Source organism: Porites lutea, chromosome 10 (genome assembly GCF_958299795.1).
Source record: "Porites lutea chromosome 10, jaPorLute2.1, whole genome shotgun sequence".
In the NCBI taxonomy this organism is placed as follows: domain Eukaryota; kingdom Metazoa; phylum Cnidaria; class Anthozoa; order Scleractinia; family Poritidae; genus Porites; species Porites lutea.
Window position 1 is genome coordinate 3,542,642 of NC_133210.1, and position 15,225 is coordinate 3,557,866.

At 38.9% G+C, this 15,225-nt stretch overlaps 1 protein-coding gene across 1 annotated transcript; it reads right to left on the minus strand.

Annotated features, from left to right (window-relative positions):
- Positions 1-9,751: 9,751 nt before the first annotated feature.
- LOC140949385 (calcium homeostasis modulator protein 5-like) lies at positions 9,752-10,714 on the minus strand. Its single transcript, XM_073398544.1, has one exon. The coding sequence runs from the start codon at positions 10,712-10,714 to the stop codon at positions 9,752-9,754; it is 963 nt and encodes a 320-aa protein (XP_073254645.1).
- Positions 10,715-15,225: the final 4,511 nt, after the last annotated feature.

Sequence of the window (15,225 nt, forward strand, 5' to 3'; positions counted from 1 at the left end):
TAAGCTATTTTCGTACCAAAAAGGAAACCTTAAATTTTCGGATTCAAAAATATGATGGAGAGAGTTAAATTACATCTAAAATTTTAGGGGAAGTAATAATGAGCTCTTGTAATTTCGAAAAGAATTGACTTCCCCTACAATGACCAGACAAATACAAATTTTATAGCCCCCTTTGGAATGCGTTTCTGGGTATCTTAAAAGGACCGTGAATAGTCTAAAAAGACAGTGTTTTCAATGTATTTTGGAGGAAACCGTCGTTGGGTGACCCCGATTAAATAAGACGTTATGCAAACAACAGAAATGAACTTTTGAATTTTGATAAATTTCGTGACATGAAGCTCCTTTTAATTAATGTTATAGCTAGATACCCGGGGGTTTTTGGGTGGGGATGTGCCGCTGGGACCCTTGAACCCTTAGCCTATACCGGAGCTAGTTCAGCTGAATTTTCCTACGCTATATGTACTCGAATAAACTCCCCAAGTCCCCCTTCCCTCAGTATCCTAGAGTAGCTGTTTTCCAGAAACTACTGACAGAGGTCACCAGCACAGTCTAGCCAAAACAAGTTAAAACAAAACCGATTTGAATTTTTTTATGTTTTTGAGTGGTAATTCCCGGTTTCCCTAGTCGAGACTAAAATCTTTAAACTATTGATAAGTTTCCTTGAAAATGATACCCAATTCTAGACCCAAACTCTCTGATTTATATACCCCATCCCAGAATAAACTGCTTGAAAACCATACCCTTCAAGGCGGCACATAATTATATAGCCCATACATGGCAATACCCTCTCCCCCGGGTACTAGATACCCCATGTAGTGTGTGTATTGTAGAGTATCGTTATGTTTCCCATACGAAACACAAAAAAGAAATTATCCCACTTGAGCCCAAAGTACGTCTCCGACGACGGATGCAGCCGAACATGCTGGTAGCCACTCTTGTCATCAAAGGTCGTCTGGAAATGCCCAGGCAAAACATACCGGGGCAAATCCGCCAGGTGATCTAATTTGAATGGAAGATCCCTAATCTATAAATTTAAAAACCTTTCGTCGTGGCAGAGACGAGGTTTGGACGGCTCAATGGTAATAGGAAGGACCAAATGAGGCGGAGACACGACTCCAACCTCTCCCCAAACGGACAAAACCCCTGATGCCACCCACTGAACAATGGTATCGCTAATAAAATCAGCGAACTGTGCGCAAATAGCAGCGTTCTTGATCTGAATGGAAGGAGGGGTCTGCGCATGGTAGAACTGCCTCTTAAAATCCCCCCTAAATGGGGTTAAAAAATTCTCTACACGAACACCATCCCGGAGAATCTCGAGAAGATCCACCACACAGGAATAATCCGCCAGAAGACGTTGCCGAACAGGGAAACTTTCGTGACGCATACCAGCTTTAAAATGACCTGGGTCACGGAAGCGAAGGTTGGTCAAAACACCTAATTCCGGGCGTGAGGAAACCATCTCCGGAGAGACCAGGGGGCCGACGAAGGGCTGGGTTCCCTGTGCCAAAGGGCGAAGAGGGACAGGGGCCCGTTTCTCGAAAGTCCCGATAATTAACGGGCCCGGTAAGCTGTCTCCGTTTACATTAAAGACCGAGGTTTCAATAGTTTTGCATCTAACATGATAAAACTGTCAGTTAATGAAACAAAATGGAGTAGTTTGCTAGCCAGGACCCGCGCTCTTATTCTTTATATTTCGATTTGAATATTTGATTTCGGGCCCGTAAAGTTACCGGGACTTTCGAGAAACGGGCCCCAGATCCGCTAAACTGTAAATACGAGTCCCGAGCCTCCAAGACCCGCGAGGCGAAACAAGAATGACGCGTCTGAAAAAGGGAGTAAAGGGAAAACCGTAAAGCTAGGCGGAGATAAACAGGGAAACCAACCCCTCGTTGACCCCAGAATCCAAACCAGGTCCAGAACAGAGACACATAGGAGGTTCCCCAGGGTCAACGACGAGAAGGGCTTTTTTTTAAAAAAAAAAAAAAAAAAAAGACATGGACAAAGATGAACACAAGCAAAATGTTTTATTTAAGAGCCAATGTCTGTAATTTTCGAGAATCGGTTGACAGTCGTGAATTTTTGAATTTCTTCCTATTTTGCCCAAATAATCTCTATAGTACACTTATTTCAAAAATCACATTGAAACTTGTAACGGCTTTTTATTTTTTCCTGAATCGGGCAAAGTTTGAAAAACGCTAAATCGGCGCTCTTTCGAGTATGAAATTAGCGAAAATTGAGCATTTTCTTTGCGCTCGTACATAAAAACGGGATGATATCTCTCAATGAAATCAATTCACAAAGCAAACACAGACTTGTACTTCATAATTCAGCAATTATCTTCAGATAAGCTGTTTAAATGTGACTGTGTCGGCCGCAAGAAGAAACACGATTTCGGCTCTTTACGAAAATGGCAAATTTGACCTAACTTCACCATCAAAAAAACCCAATTGGTATATAGAATTTCAACATGAAACAAACACTATTTTAAAGAACATTCTTTGCCGTTTCTTGTGTTAAAAAATGTTTGGCGGCATTACAAAAGTGCGTCGCTGAGACCCCGAAACGTGCAGGGTAGTTTCGCACGCTGGAACGCTGCAACAAACTAGCCGCAAGTGTAAGCACACAAACGTTTTTGCAAACTTAACTTCTTTTACAAGGGGCAAATTACGGGAAGCTCTTAAAATCTTTTGAAAACACTTTTCAATTTGATGGTAATGAAAAAGAACTAAGTAGATTAACCCTGCATTTGATTGCACGCAAGTAGCTGAAAAAGACAGCGCTGCTCTGGCTGCTAATTTCGTGTTGAGTGTAAATATTGACCTCGAGTTTCTGCACCTAAAATAAAGCCGCTAGAAACGGCTTGCTAGCTCTAAATGACATACAAGATCTATAAAAATTTACTTACCAGTCGTTTCAACCGCAAGTGGCCGCAGTTTACTGAAATCTTCCGTCGTTTAGCCACGGACTAAACCCTGTGTTGCGTGATAAAAGCCCGTGTGTGATTTGAGTCTTGTCACGCAACTGTACAGACAAGGATAAATCATCGCACGAGTATACAAGAAAAAATAAAATGACAATTAACACTGTTTTTTTAAAATTATTTTTATATTTTATATTCCCCAAAAGAGGTCGAACTAAACTTGATTTGAGGATGCACAAGCCGAAACTCAAACAGAGAAAGAAAACAAATAGAGTAAGCCGAGTCTGCAAAACGTTTCACACTAGTTTTCTTTTCATTGCACTTAGCCTTCTGAGCCTTTGGTTTTTATTAACTAATCTTAACCCCGCTTAGCGTATAGACTTCTCCATCGATCACCTCAGTATGAATTGAGGGATTTAGGTACACACGTACGCCATATGCAGCATGAAGGTAGAGCAGGGAAATGGAAACGAGTAAAAAACTGGTTTAAGAAAAATTGTCCAATGCTCCGCAAAAGAACATTCCTGAAAAACCACAAATCGACAATGGACAATGGACACATTTAATGAGCGAAATACAAGTATTTAACATGTTTAAATTACCGAAAGTGGTATTGCATTGCTCCTCTGCAGCAAGGGTATCTTCTGGCTAGACCTCAACCTGCTGTTGACGATCTGATCTCCCGCCCCTTAAAGGCCAGTCTACACATTATGGCGTTAGACTAGAATGCACGTACCGGCTAGCTCCCGCCTAAAAAAAGAAATAATCACCTGGCTCTCTCCGCCACCACCCCCCGGCACTTGTTCGCAGGCTAGAAAATAAAGCAATTCACTGACCTGAAGTTCTTTTTCATAACGTCAAAATCCGTCGCCTAAATGAAAAAATGCTTTAAAATGTTTCAGCCATTTTACTTATCATCTTTTAACCAAATCGGAAAATAGCCTTTCATATCGATTTAAAATTTCAGATAGAACATGCCCTTTTCGCTAGGTCTGCACCAGCAGAGACCTGTGTGCTAAAACTCCTTCGTGGTGGTATCCCTCAGGCAAAAACGACTGCCTAGCAGCGAATTAAGGGCGAGGGGAGAAGTCCGTGGCCATTTTCGAAAAGAAAAAGAAGTGTAAAGACTGCACCTTCGTCGCTCAGAAAACGTCTGCGTATATCATTTTCTTCAGGCCGCGCAGAGTCATTAATTTTAAATGTGCGCTTACGGACCCCTTTTAAATGAGCAGACAGTAGGCGGTTCTGGAACGGTACAACGTGATTTGTGCTCCGCTACCCGAAACCAAACATTTAGCGGTGGTGAGTAAAAACTTATATTTTCATTCGCCAATTTTGTGGATCAAACAAAGTCTGCTAGCTCTAAGTGGAGTGATAAAGACTTGAATTTTTGTATGTGTACCAACCCACCCATCTCCTCCTCTTGCCCTAGCTAAACTTAAACAAGCTAAGTAGACTTTTCATGACGTTAGCATAGTCACTTGAGAACTCTTGTAAAGTTCACCAAAATAATAGCAAGCACTTTCGTAGAGATCGTCGATCTATTTTCTCTTTGATCGTCGTTTTTCGCGTATGAAAATAAATACCGCATGGGATTTATTGACTATTAGCGCAAGGAGATCTCTCTCGCGCGCTCGCTTCGCTTGCGTGCTCGTCTATTTTCGAAACGAAAAAGGAGTGTAAAAGCTGCACCTTCGTCGCTCAGAAAACGTCTGCGTAAATCATTTTCTTCAGGCCATACAGAGTCATCAATCAATGTGCCTTTATGGACCCCTCTATGAGCAGCCAGTAGCCTGATCTAGAACGGTACCACGTGATTTGTTGCACCGCCACCCGGAACCAAACATTTAGCGGTGGTGAGGAAAAACTCTTATGTTCATGCGCCAATTTCGTGGATCAAACAAAGGTCACCTAACATAAATGCAGAAAACCTTACTTCTATCATTAACATACTCACGTGACTAACAAGTCAGGAGCATACCAAGTGACTCACGACATCTTTTCTATGATCGCAATACATTCAGCATTACTGGGGCCACAGGCGCCACAAACCAAGTTTGAATATGTGCGAGATGCTATACGAACATACAACAAAGACTTGCACCGTAAAACTTGTATACCAGCAATTTCTTTTCCGGCGCGTTACACGTCACGCACTTCCGGAATGTTATCTTCCCTCTTGTTGACAGATTGAAAACATACACAAACTTAACTTTGAATCTGCCTTGAAGCAGAATTTAGTTAGCGGTACTGTGACCCCGTCTAGCATCATGAAGTTCAAGTAAGTAAATGACTTTTCTGATTTTAAGGTTTCAATACGATTAAAACTATAGCAAGCGAGTATTTTGACAATATTCCTCTCTACGAACTTTGATTTGAACTGCGTATTCGTGTCTCTTCATTATGGTTTATCGCAAAAATCAGTTGAAAGGAATCATGTTAAACCGAACAGAAACGCCGAAATATAATCTGAAACCGTTACAACTCTGACTAGGGTTTAAATGTCGAAGTAACTTATGTTTGCAAAGGATTAATATTCCAAGCGTCGAAACTTGCTTGTTGCACGCCCTTTCCTGGTGTCAAAATACCCTTCAGGTTTTGGTCTCTCGACGGTGCGCATTTGGAATGCCGCCGGAAATATTTTAACACAAACAACAGCAAAGGATATGCTTTAATACAGTTTATGTTTCATACTGAAATTGCATGTACCAAGTGGGTTTTTATGATGGTGAAGTTAGGTCAAATTTGCCATTTTTGAAAAGTGCTGAAACTGTGTTTCTTCTTGCGGCCGGTACAGTCTCATTTAAACGGTTTATTTAAAGTTAATTGCTGAATTATAAATTAAAAATGTGTGTCTGTTTTGTGACTTGATTTCATCTAGAGATATTTTTCCGTTTTTATGTACGAGCGCGAAGAAAATGCTCAATTTTCGCTAATTTCATACTCGAAAGAGCGCCGATTTAGAGTTTTTCAAACTTTACCTGATTCCTGAAAAAATAAAAAGTTGTTACAAGTTTTAAGGTGATTTTGGAAATTAGTGTACTATAGAGATTATTTGAGCAAAATATTAAGAAATTCAAAAATTCACGACTGTCAACCGATTCTCGAAAATTACAGACATTGGCTCTTAAGAGCGAAAAATAAAACAAGAAGGAAATTACAAGCCAACAAAATCTTGTAAATCAAAAATCAAGCGAGTATATCAGCGAGGGCTTGCTCGCCCTCCAGAACTAAGGGTTCCACGACCCCGTCCGTACGGAAACGGCGCCTGAGTGGCCCTACACGTGCGCGCAAAATGACCCAAGCGGCCACACTTGAAACATGGTCGTCGCCCGAACGGTATTCCAAGCCTTGGACGTATAGGGCCAACGTGCGACTGACCAGACGTCTTGGAAGCAGACTTTAGTATGGAAGCGGCTTCTTTAGCGACCTTAGCTCTAACGGGGTCTCCCAACAGCCCTAGCAATAAACGCTGCAACTCGGGGGAACTGAGAGAGTCCCATCTCGCTCGTACCTAGTCTAGGGCCGCGGCATATTCTTCAGCCTTCTGGTGTGCTTGGGTGCGCGCGAGGCGCACTAAAGCTTGTAAAATGTCCAACACTTCGAAACGGTCAAAAGCGCTATTAGGGCGGTTAAGGTATCTTCTAAGGTTAACCAAAGTATCCTCGGTAGTCTCCAAAGTTTTCTCCTGCTCAAGGGCTCGGACCTTTCTTTCTAACTCAACCAAACGAACGTCAGCATGACAGACGAGAGAAAAAATTTAAAGAAACAAAGGTAAACGAAACGAAAACGACAAACACGGTGGCAAAACGGGACGCATAGAAACCAATTAAATTTCCAAAAGGAAAAGAAAGCACCTTAAACAAAAACTAAAGAAGACCAACCACAGTCATAAAAGAAAAACATTGCCAAATCAGCACGACTAAGACACTTCGCTACAAAGCGGTATCCCTCAAATATACATGTAAAGTGGAAAACTACGGGCAAAAGCGAAAAGACATAACCATACGGTATGATAACGATCTAACGTCCCTGTCTCCCCTGTTGATCTCATTTGCTTTCCGTTTCTCCCAACCTTTTTTTTTCTTGTTTGTTTTTTTTTTTTTTGCATGCTTCCTTCCTTCCTACAACATGGAGCTACATGTCCTCGCTAGCATACAACGCGAAACAATCAGAACTGGAATGCGTGAAATAGGTATATAAACAATATAATGACCACTAATAGAATTTCCTCGCCTAAAAGCGGTATCTTATTATGACAAAACAGAAACTTCAATTATGCGAAGGTAATATACACACATCCGCTGTCAGTACTCCTCGCTAAGAAGCGGTACCTCCGAACAAAAAACGACAAACAGGCCTCGCCTCAAAAGCGGTATCCCTTCGCACGAAAAGCGGAAACTCCCAATATGCCCAAGAAATAAATTATGTACATTCACTAACACAGCTTCGTCGCTATAAGCGGTATCTTCTCGCGTAGAAATATCGACCAACGTTCCTTGCAATAAAGCGGTATCTCCTAGTTTGTGAAGCGAAAAACTTCCCAATCGCAAAAATATGCACTTACCACCAACATTTCTCGCTATAGAAAAGCGGTATCTCGTCGCTAACAAAGCGGAAACCTCAAGCACTCACTTTCCTTTTCCTTCCCAAACTTAATATATATAATATGTTTATAATTTTGTTTTTTTAACGAGCGAGCACAGGGAAGACAAATAAGGGTCCTATAATTTATGCCCTAAGGTGTGAACTTCTTGCAATAAAGCGTGAAAAAATCACGCAGCCAAATAAAAGTTCTGGTAATGTCTCTTATAGAGATCCCGTTTCCGGCAAATAGAGATTTTTTGTCACGGATTTCTTTCTTCGGATGGACTTCTTCGTTTATTTCAAACATCCATTCTACACTTGGAATGTTATTTTGTAGTTCACAACACTAATAAAAACTTCAGAAGCTGAAGAATGGAACTATACCTAGTTGATTGCTGTTTTGACAACTTATTTTCTATAATTAGTTATGTAACAACTGAGGACACGTTTGAATAGCAGCAAAAAGCTCGATAGGGATTTCTTAATGCCCTTATAAGCCAAGGTTTCTGAGCCATTCAACATCCTGTTAAGTTAAAGATGAAATAATTATTGTAATGCGAATTAAGCTTCGGCTAATAAAAAAAAAGGATAAAAGTATACAATATGCTCCAACAGGTGACATTTGAACGAGTTGCGAATACCGCATTCTGGATTCCGGATTCCAGATTCCATACGTTCCACAAACACTACAATACAAAAACATGGCGGACACAGTAACTTCACGTTCCACCGTCTTCTCTCCTTCTTCGTTGGGTTAAAACCATAGCCACATGGAAAACAGTAATTGAAAGTATGCAGTCTTAAGAAATGGACAATTTTCGAGTGGCATTTACCCGAATTCTCCCTTTCTATTCTGATAATCCTTCTGGACTTCGCGACGGCGAAACGTCGGCGAAATGATTTCGCCACTCACCCCTCGACCGAACCTGAATGGCCGTCAAACTTTTAACGCGATTCAGTAGCTGAAGGATTGAACTACACAATGATATGCAGGAGAGCCAGTAAGCGTGAGCCACTTCAGTTTAATCCACTGAATTTGGCTAAAATCGCATGTTTCGCTAAATGGGTCAAAGGGGCTAAGTGTGTTTCCGCAGATTTTCTAAACGAAAAGGTGTCGATGATTCTGACCTTTATTATTTTAAAGATAAAGGCTCAACTAAAATAACTAGTAAATTGGAAGCTTTGGGTCGCACTCTTTTATCCGGAGCAATCGGTTGAATTTTGACAAAATTCGCATATTTCATAAGCATCTCAGGCCCTCACGTGGTGCCGAAAGAAAATTCGTTAACAAAAAATTTACAGAAGCGAATTTCTCCAATCTAGTTTCAATATTTGTTATATACTTATTAAAAGAAGCCTACAGAAAAATTATGAGCGAAATCTATTTTGTCGGCAAAACTCGATATGAAGATCTTGCAGAGACTGGCTCTTAATTAAAACACCAACGTGTAGGAAGCTCTTGATAGGGTTTCACTGACAGCTAAGAATTGGCTAAAATTTTAAGCTTTCAAGCAACAAATTCAAAGTATTTAACTGATGGAGATCTGGGATCCAAAAAAATAACTGCTATTGAAGGTTGAAAAATGGGCTGAAATTTTAACTGCATGATGCCTGAGAAATCGCCGCAAATTTAATTGACAACAGTGAGCTGAGATTTAAGGAATTCCATGAATACCTTCATGAAATTCGTATTTCACATATTATAAAATTTCATACAAATTTCTGAATTGTTTCAGCTATCATCGCCAAGTGTTTTGAGAGCTTATGGTAACCTAGTGCTGAGCATGGTTTCGTCTCTTAACAAGAAATCATTTGCTGTGGTTACATGTATATATACCTTCATCGTTTTCAAATGAATTTGGACTTGAAAACTGGAACATGAGATTATAAACCAGTTTTGACGGCACGTTATACTTCTCTAACTAAAGAAACAAGAGTCCCTTTTCTTTCTCCTTGATCGGGGTCTACAGGTCATCGGCCATTTTGGAGGTGAGATTAGGACTTGATCGGTTTTGTGTCGAACTGCACTGTGGAACTGTTTTGGGGACACCTTTTGACCTAGTTTTCTGGGCAACGTAATAGCCAATGAAAGAAGAAATAGCGTACCCAAAACAATCCATGGTGCATTCTGACACAACACCCGAAAATGGCCAATAGACTTTATGACATGACCCACTGTATGTAGAAATTTCTAGGAAAATAGTGTCTGCAAATCCACTAGACGCCCGACTTCCGAGACTTTCAAACTGGATCACCGTTTTGGCCGTGCTGACGGCTGAGTTTAACTCTGTCGCGATTCAGTGGCTTCAACTGTAGTTTTTCCGAGTCTTCATCGATTTCTATTGTGGTATGCCTGGGGTATTCATCCTTCGGGATTTGTGGACCATCTATCTCTAAGACCTGCAATATTGGAAACTTCGGAGGACTGTCTACCATAACGACGGGTGTCGTATATGTTGGGCTTTCAGGTGGTATGGGGAAAAACTTTTCATATTTAGATAGTACGTTTTCTGCAACTTCCTGGATGTTCTCATCGAACCCCTTTTTATTTGCATTCTGGAAAAAGATCTGTATATTTCTTGTAGCGTTCTGCTTGGCGAGTTCCTTTGCTTTGGTGTGAAACTGCTCCAAGGCTTCCTTAGCTTCAACATAGAGGTAATACTGAGGACTGGGCATTCGAAGGTGCTTTTCTTTTTCGTTACATCGACGAATGCAAATAGAGGCAAACAGAGTAAGCATAGCGATGATCATCAGTGACCAGCCAGCAATGTGACTGTTGGTTTTATAGCTGTCTTCAAGCTCAATAGATCGGGCGCCTAACTTTGAATAACATCCGTCGTTAGCGTTGTTCCGTGCTTTATCTCTGTCGAGCGGTGGACCAAAATACGCGCAGGTGTAGTATTTTTGTTGAAGAAAGGACATAACTAACCAGGCGATTGGTGCGACACTTGCTCGTACAAACATATCTAGGGTAAACAACAATGTTCTGAACTGGCGAGTAATCGGCTTTTCAGCATTGTCCGTTTTGTAAATTCTCCTTGGGAACTTCCGCCATAAATTTTTTTCCAACAGAATTCCCGGAAGAAAGAGAAGAAAAGATGGAGCCCAAAGAAATGCCATGCCATAAACAAAGTGTCTTTCGCATGGACAGTCGAAAACCACGCTCTCAAATAGCTCTTGCAAGCCTATTGTTAAAGCCGCCATCGATCCATACAACAAGGATCGTTTAGAGTTTCTTAGTAAAATAGAAAAACTCGATATTAGCGCATTCATTGCGAGCAGTTGGCACAGCTCGATCAAGGTAACACAAATCTTCGCAAAACCAGCGAACTTATACACAAACAGATGCGAGTAGTGGTATTTAAATATAGTAAACAGTTTCATGGTGGAAGTGATATCTTTAGTTTCGAAACTTACCTGTAACTGCGGTTTTTACAAATCCAACACTGTTTTGAATGTATTTTTAAGCTATTTTTTAAAACTGTTTTTAACCTGTTTTGTGAAATAGGTTTTAAATAGGGTGAAAAGTGTATTTTTAATGTATTTTTCGACTGCTTTTAAAGGTGTTTTAACCTGTTTAAAACGCTATTTTAAAAAAATTTTTAATGTATTTTTAAATTCGTTTAAAATATATAAAAAATTCCAGGGCTTTTGCAAGGCTCAAAACAGGTCTAAAATAGTTTTTAAATATCTTATAAATCGGAATAAAAACAGGATAAAAACAGTTTCAGAAACATATTTTAATTTGCTATACTATTTTAAAACTATTTTTAATGGCAATTTTAAACGTATTTTGAAAAAAACAGGTTTAAAATAGGTCCATATATTTTTCGACTGATTTTAAAGGTGTTTTAACCTGTTTAAAACGCTATTAAAATGTTATGCTTCAAAATATATTTTAATAGCTTTTTAATGGGTTTCGAAATTTAGTAAAATAATCGTATTTGCAAATACAATAAATATACTTTGAAAATAGTATTAAAATACCACAGAGGAAGAAAAGCAATAGCACGCGTATATTGTGAAAATACATCAAAAATAGGATGCAAAAATGCAAAAACAGTATAAAATTGTAAGAAAATAGCCTTAGAGTTGTCTGAAAACAGTACAAAAATCGGTCGAAAGAGCATAAAAACAGTACAAAAACAGGATGAAAATACCATTTAAATTCATGAAATAAAATGAATACATAAACCGTCGAAAATTACTCTGAAAAAGCAAGATTTACTTCTGCGAAATTTCTCCACACAGTCCTACGCTAGGATTTCACCGGAATTATCTCTTAGCCGATTACTTTACGTTGATTTCCCTACGAATTCTCGGGAAATTCTTATGGAATTTTTCAGAAATCCTGAAATCAATCTTTAGCCTGTGTACAAACCCCCTCCCCTCAATAAAAATCGGAGGGGAAGGGGGTCGGTACACAGGCTATCAATCTTCCGCTTCAAAAGAGTATTGCGTTACGTTACCGGTAAATAATAATCTACATACATGTAACTTACATTTTTTATTATATTCACGGCTTTACTCAATTATTATCAGAAGCTTGCAGGCTACGCCTGAACGTTTAATTATTGGCTGATAAAGAACAACATAAGAATAACACCATAAAATTTACACGAGCATGAAAGAGGTCGGTGACGTGACATCAAGTGACTGAGAACAGCGAGGCTGAGTGAGCATGGAACCCTGTAAAAACTAAAATTGCCATACAGGCGGGAGTATATAAATGTTTACTACCCTTCATTTGTTTCTCATATGGCGTATACTTAAGCGTCTTAGTAACATGTTATGCATATATTGTGTATAATACTCACATAACAGAAGACTCTTGGATTAACACACAAGACAGCACAAGACCGCGTGCTTCGGAGAGAAACTGAACCAGATCCTTTCAAAGTACATAACAATCGCTGAGGAGTCATACCCATTTTTGATCCGTGATAAATGCAACATCTACGTGTTCAGACAATCCGCAGAGTTGAAATGTATACTTTTGTAAGATCGTAACAAACAGTAAAATCAAGCGCACCCGCCATCACAGCAACCGCCGGTACAATAATTTGAAATGAGCAAAGGACAAAGGACGGTTTGTTTATCACGTGCATTTGTCACATCACCGCGGCGCGAAGTCGTGATTTCAGTCGCGCGTGACATCTTAGAAATAATATGCCATGCATGTGCGGAATAATCTATGAGAGAAAGATAACCATATGTCGGAGTTTATTCATATCTGAGCTTTGTTTCTTGATGCAATATATATGAGGTGAGATCTTAGCTTGGATAATTTATTTATTATGTAATTTCAAGGGCTTGTTTTAGATAAACCTCTGTTGACCGCGTGCATCCGGTTCTCGGCCCGCGGCTTCGGCTGTTTGTGAAAAAATTTCTATATGAAATTAAAATGCGATTTTAAGAAGTTTCTTTTAAAAAACTTATGGAAAGTCCCGTAACGGCATTAATTGAATCACGGCTAAAATCTACGCGGAGATTTTCGCAGAGAGCTTGCAGGTAATGAACAGTGAGGAACGGATAGATCTTTTATCGGAACACTGTCACAGTTACGTGTTGTCAGTCAAAGCTAAAACCTATTCCTAATTTTCTTTTTTTTTTTAGATTTAATTTAGATTTAATTTTTCGCTCAGCTTCGAACTTTGTTGGGAGGAGAATCCGGTCCACAATATGTGACAGCTTGTTTTGAGTCATTAGAGGATGTTAGCATCGACAACGAGTACGAGTTCGAGAACGAGATCAGCGATTTTAATTACTGCGCATTCGTTCTGCGCATCTCCACGTTTTCAAGTCGTCCTGTCAAGTTGCACTACGACGAGTTCTCACCAAAAACTCGAAGTGGGTAGAACGACTAGGAAGAGCTGGTTTTCAAAGGTAAATTCCGATCGTTTAATGCAGTTTCTTTTCGTTTCTAGCCTCTCTTTATCACCTTGAACATTCCTTATATTATGTTTTATGTAAAATACTGCTTTTGAAGTCGAGGAAAAGCAACCGAACGCGATATTTCCTACACAGAGTAAATTTGCATCTACCCGGGAAAGTTTCACGTCTCTCCACAGGCCTCACAGGCTCACGAAATAACCCCGAAAATTGCCATTATTTGGTCGAAAATATCCCAACAGTCGAAGATATCAATAAAGAATACTTACTTTTTTATCCAGTGTGGTTGTTGTGTTGAATTTGATGGGTTTTAGCGTGTTTTAAGACCGCGACTAACCATCCCTCGCGTTACCTCGAAAAATCGATTAACAAGCAGTCTTGAACGTTTTTTAGAGTCATTTTTTGTTTTCGAAATTGTTGTGGAAGCGCTACCTCGACTCAAATTTGGCGCCCAGTCATGCGGAATCCCATAATTGTATTTTCTATAAACTCGAACTCGGTGTCATCGCTAACATAGAAAGCTGAGAAAACGACTTCGAGTACGAGTACCGCTTGAAGTCGTTCTCGTACTCGTACTCGTTGTTGATGCTAACATCCTCTATTTATGAGTTCGTGACACCATGAAGGCTTAAAAATTAACTTTGTGCAATATTTGTTACTTTTATTTATAGTCTGAGTATAAGTCTCCCAAAAGACATTACAGTATTGCACCCTAGTAATAATAAGTTATAAGTACACTACTTTAAAGTATTTACAATAAGGTAAGCATTTGATGACTTTAAGCAGACTTTAAATAGTTTATGGATAATCTGTTTTTATAGTCAGAGTACTGTGTGCCCAAAATACAATTCAAATAGACCTCAAAACAGTGTTTAAGTACCCTATTTAAAAGTATTTAAAATGCGGTCAGTTCTTAAGGTTTTAAAACATATTTCAAATAGTCTATTTGAACTCTGTTTGTAACTTTGTCAGTGGATGCGTCTCAAAATACATTTTAGATACAACTCAAAACAGTGTTAAAGTACCCTATTTAAAAGGATTTAAAATACGGTCAGCATTTAGGCTCTTAAAACATATTTCAAATAGTCTGTTTGAACTATGTTTGTAACTTTGTGAGTGGATGCGTCTCAAAATACATTTTAGATACAACTCAAAACAGAGTTAAAGTACCCTATTTAAAAGTATCTTAATTACAGTCAGCATAAAAGCCCTTAAAGCATATTTCAAATAGTCTATTTGAACTCTGTTTGTAACAGTGTTAGTGGTTCTATGCCCAAAATACATTTTAAATACTCTATTTTAATCATATTTATTAAACAAAATACATTGTAAATTGATGAGAGAGGTTTTCCTTTACATGAAATACAGTTTAACTACACTCAAGATATATTTCAAACAGGGGCGAAAATTTAAATTTTTTTGTCAAATAGTATTAAAATACAGGAAAATAGTGTTCAAATACTGAAAATACATTTTAAATACTTTAAAATCAGTTTCAAAATACATATGGTTTGGTAAGGGTAATAAAGCGAAAGTTTATGTTCCATACCACTGATTAGAAGTGACTGCAACATAACTGCCGATAGTTGTATACTTAATTACATAAAAAGAAAGCTTATAAAGACGAGTAGTTGTATAGAAAGTCAAACATTCTCAAAGCGAAAGTTAAAAGACTTATTACAATTAATCTTTATTTAAGTATTCTATTAACATGTTTAAAAATAATTAAATGATCACATCAGATTCAGTTGATGTGAAACCGTTTTACCAGATACAGTGTAGTATCCGCTAAAGTATGCGGATCCAAGCGGTCGGAACGAAAC

Bases quoted from the DNA above. Each gene is read 5' to 3' on its own strand.
- LOC140949385 (XM_073398544.1), bottom strand. From the start codon at position 10,714: ATGGCGGCTTTAACAATAGGCTTGCAAGAGCTATTTGAGAGCGTGGTT.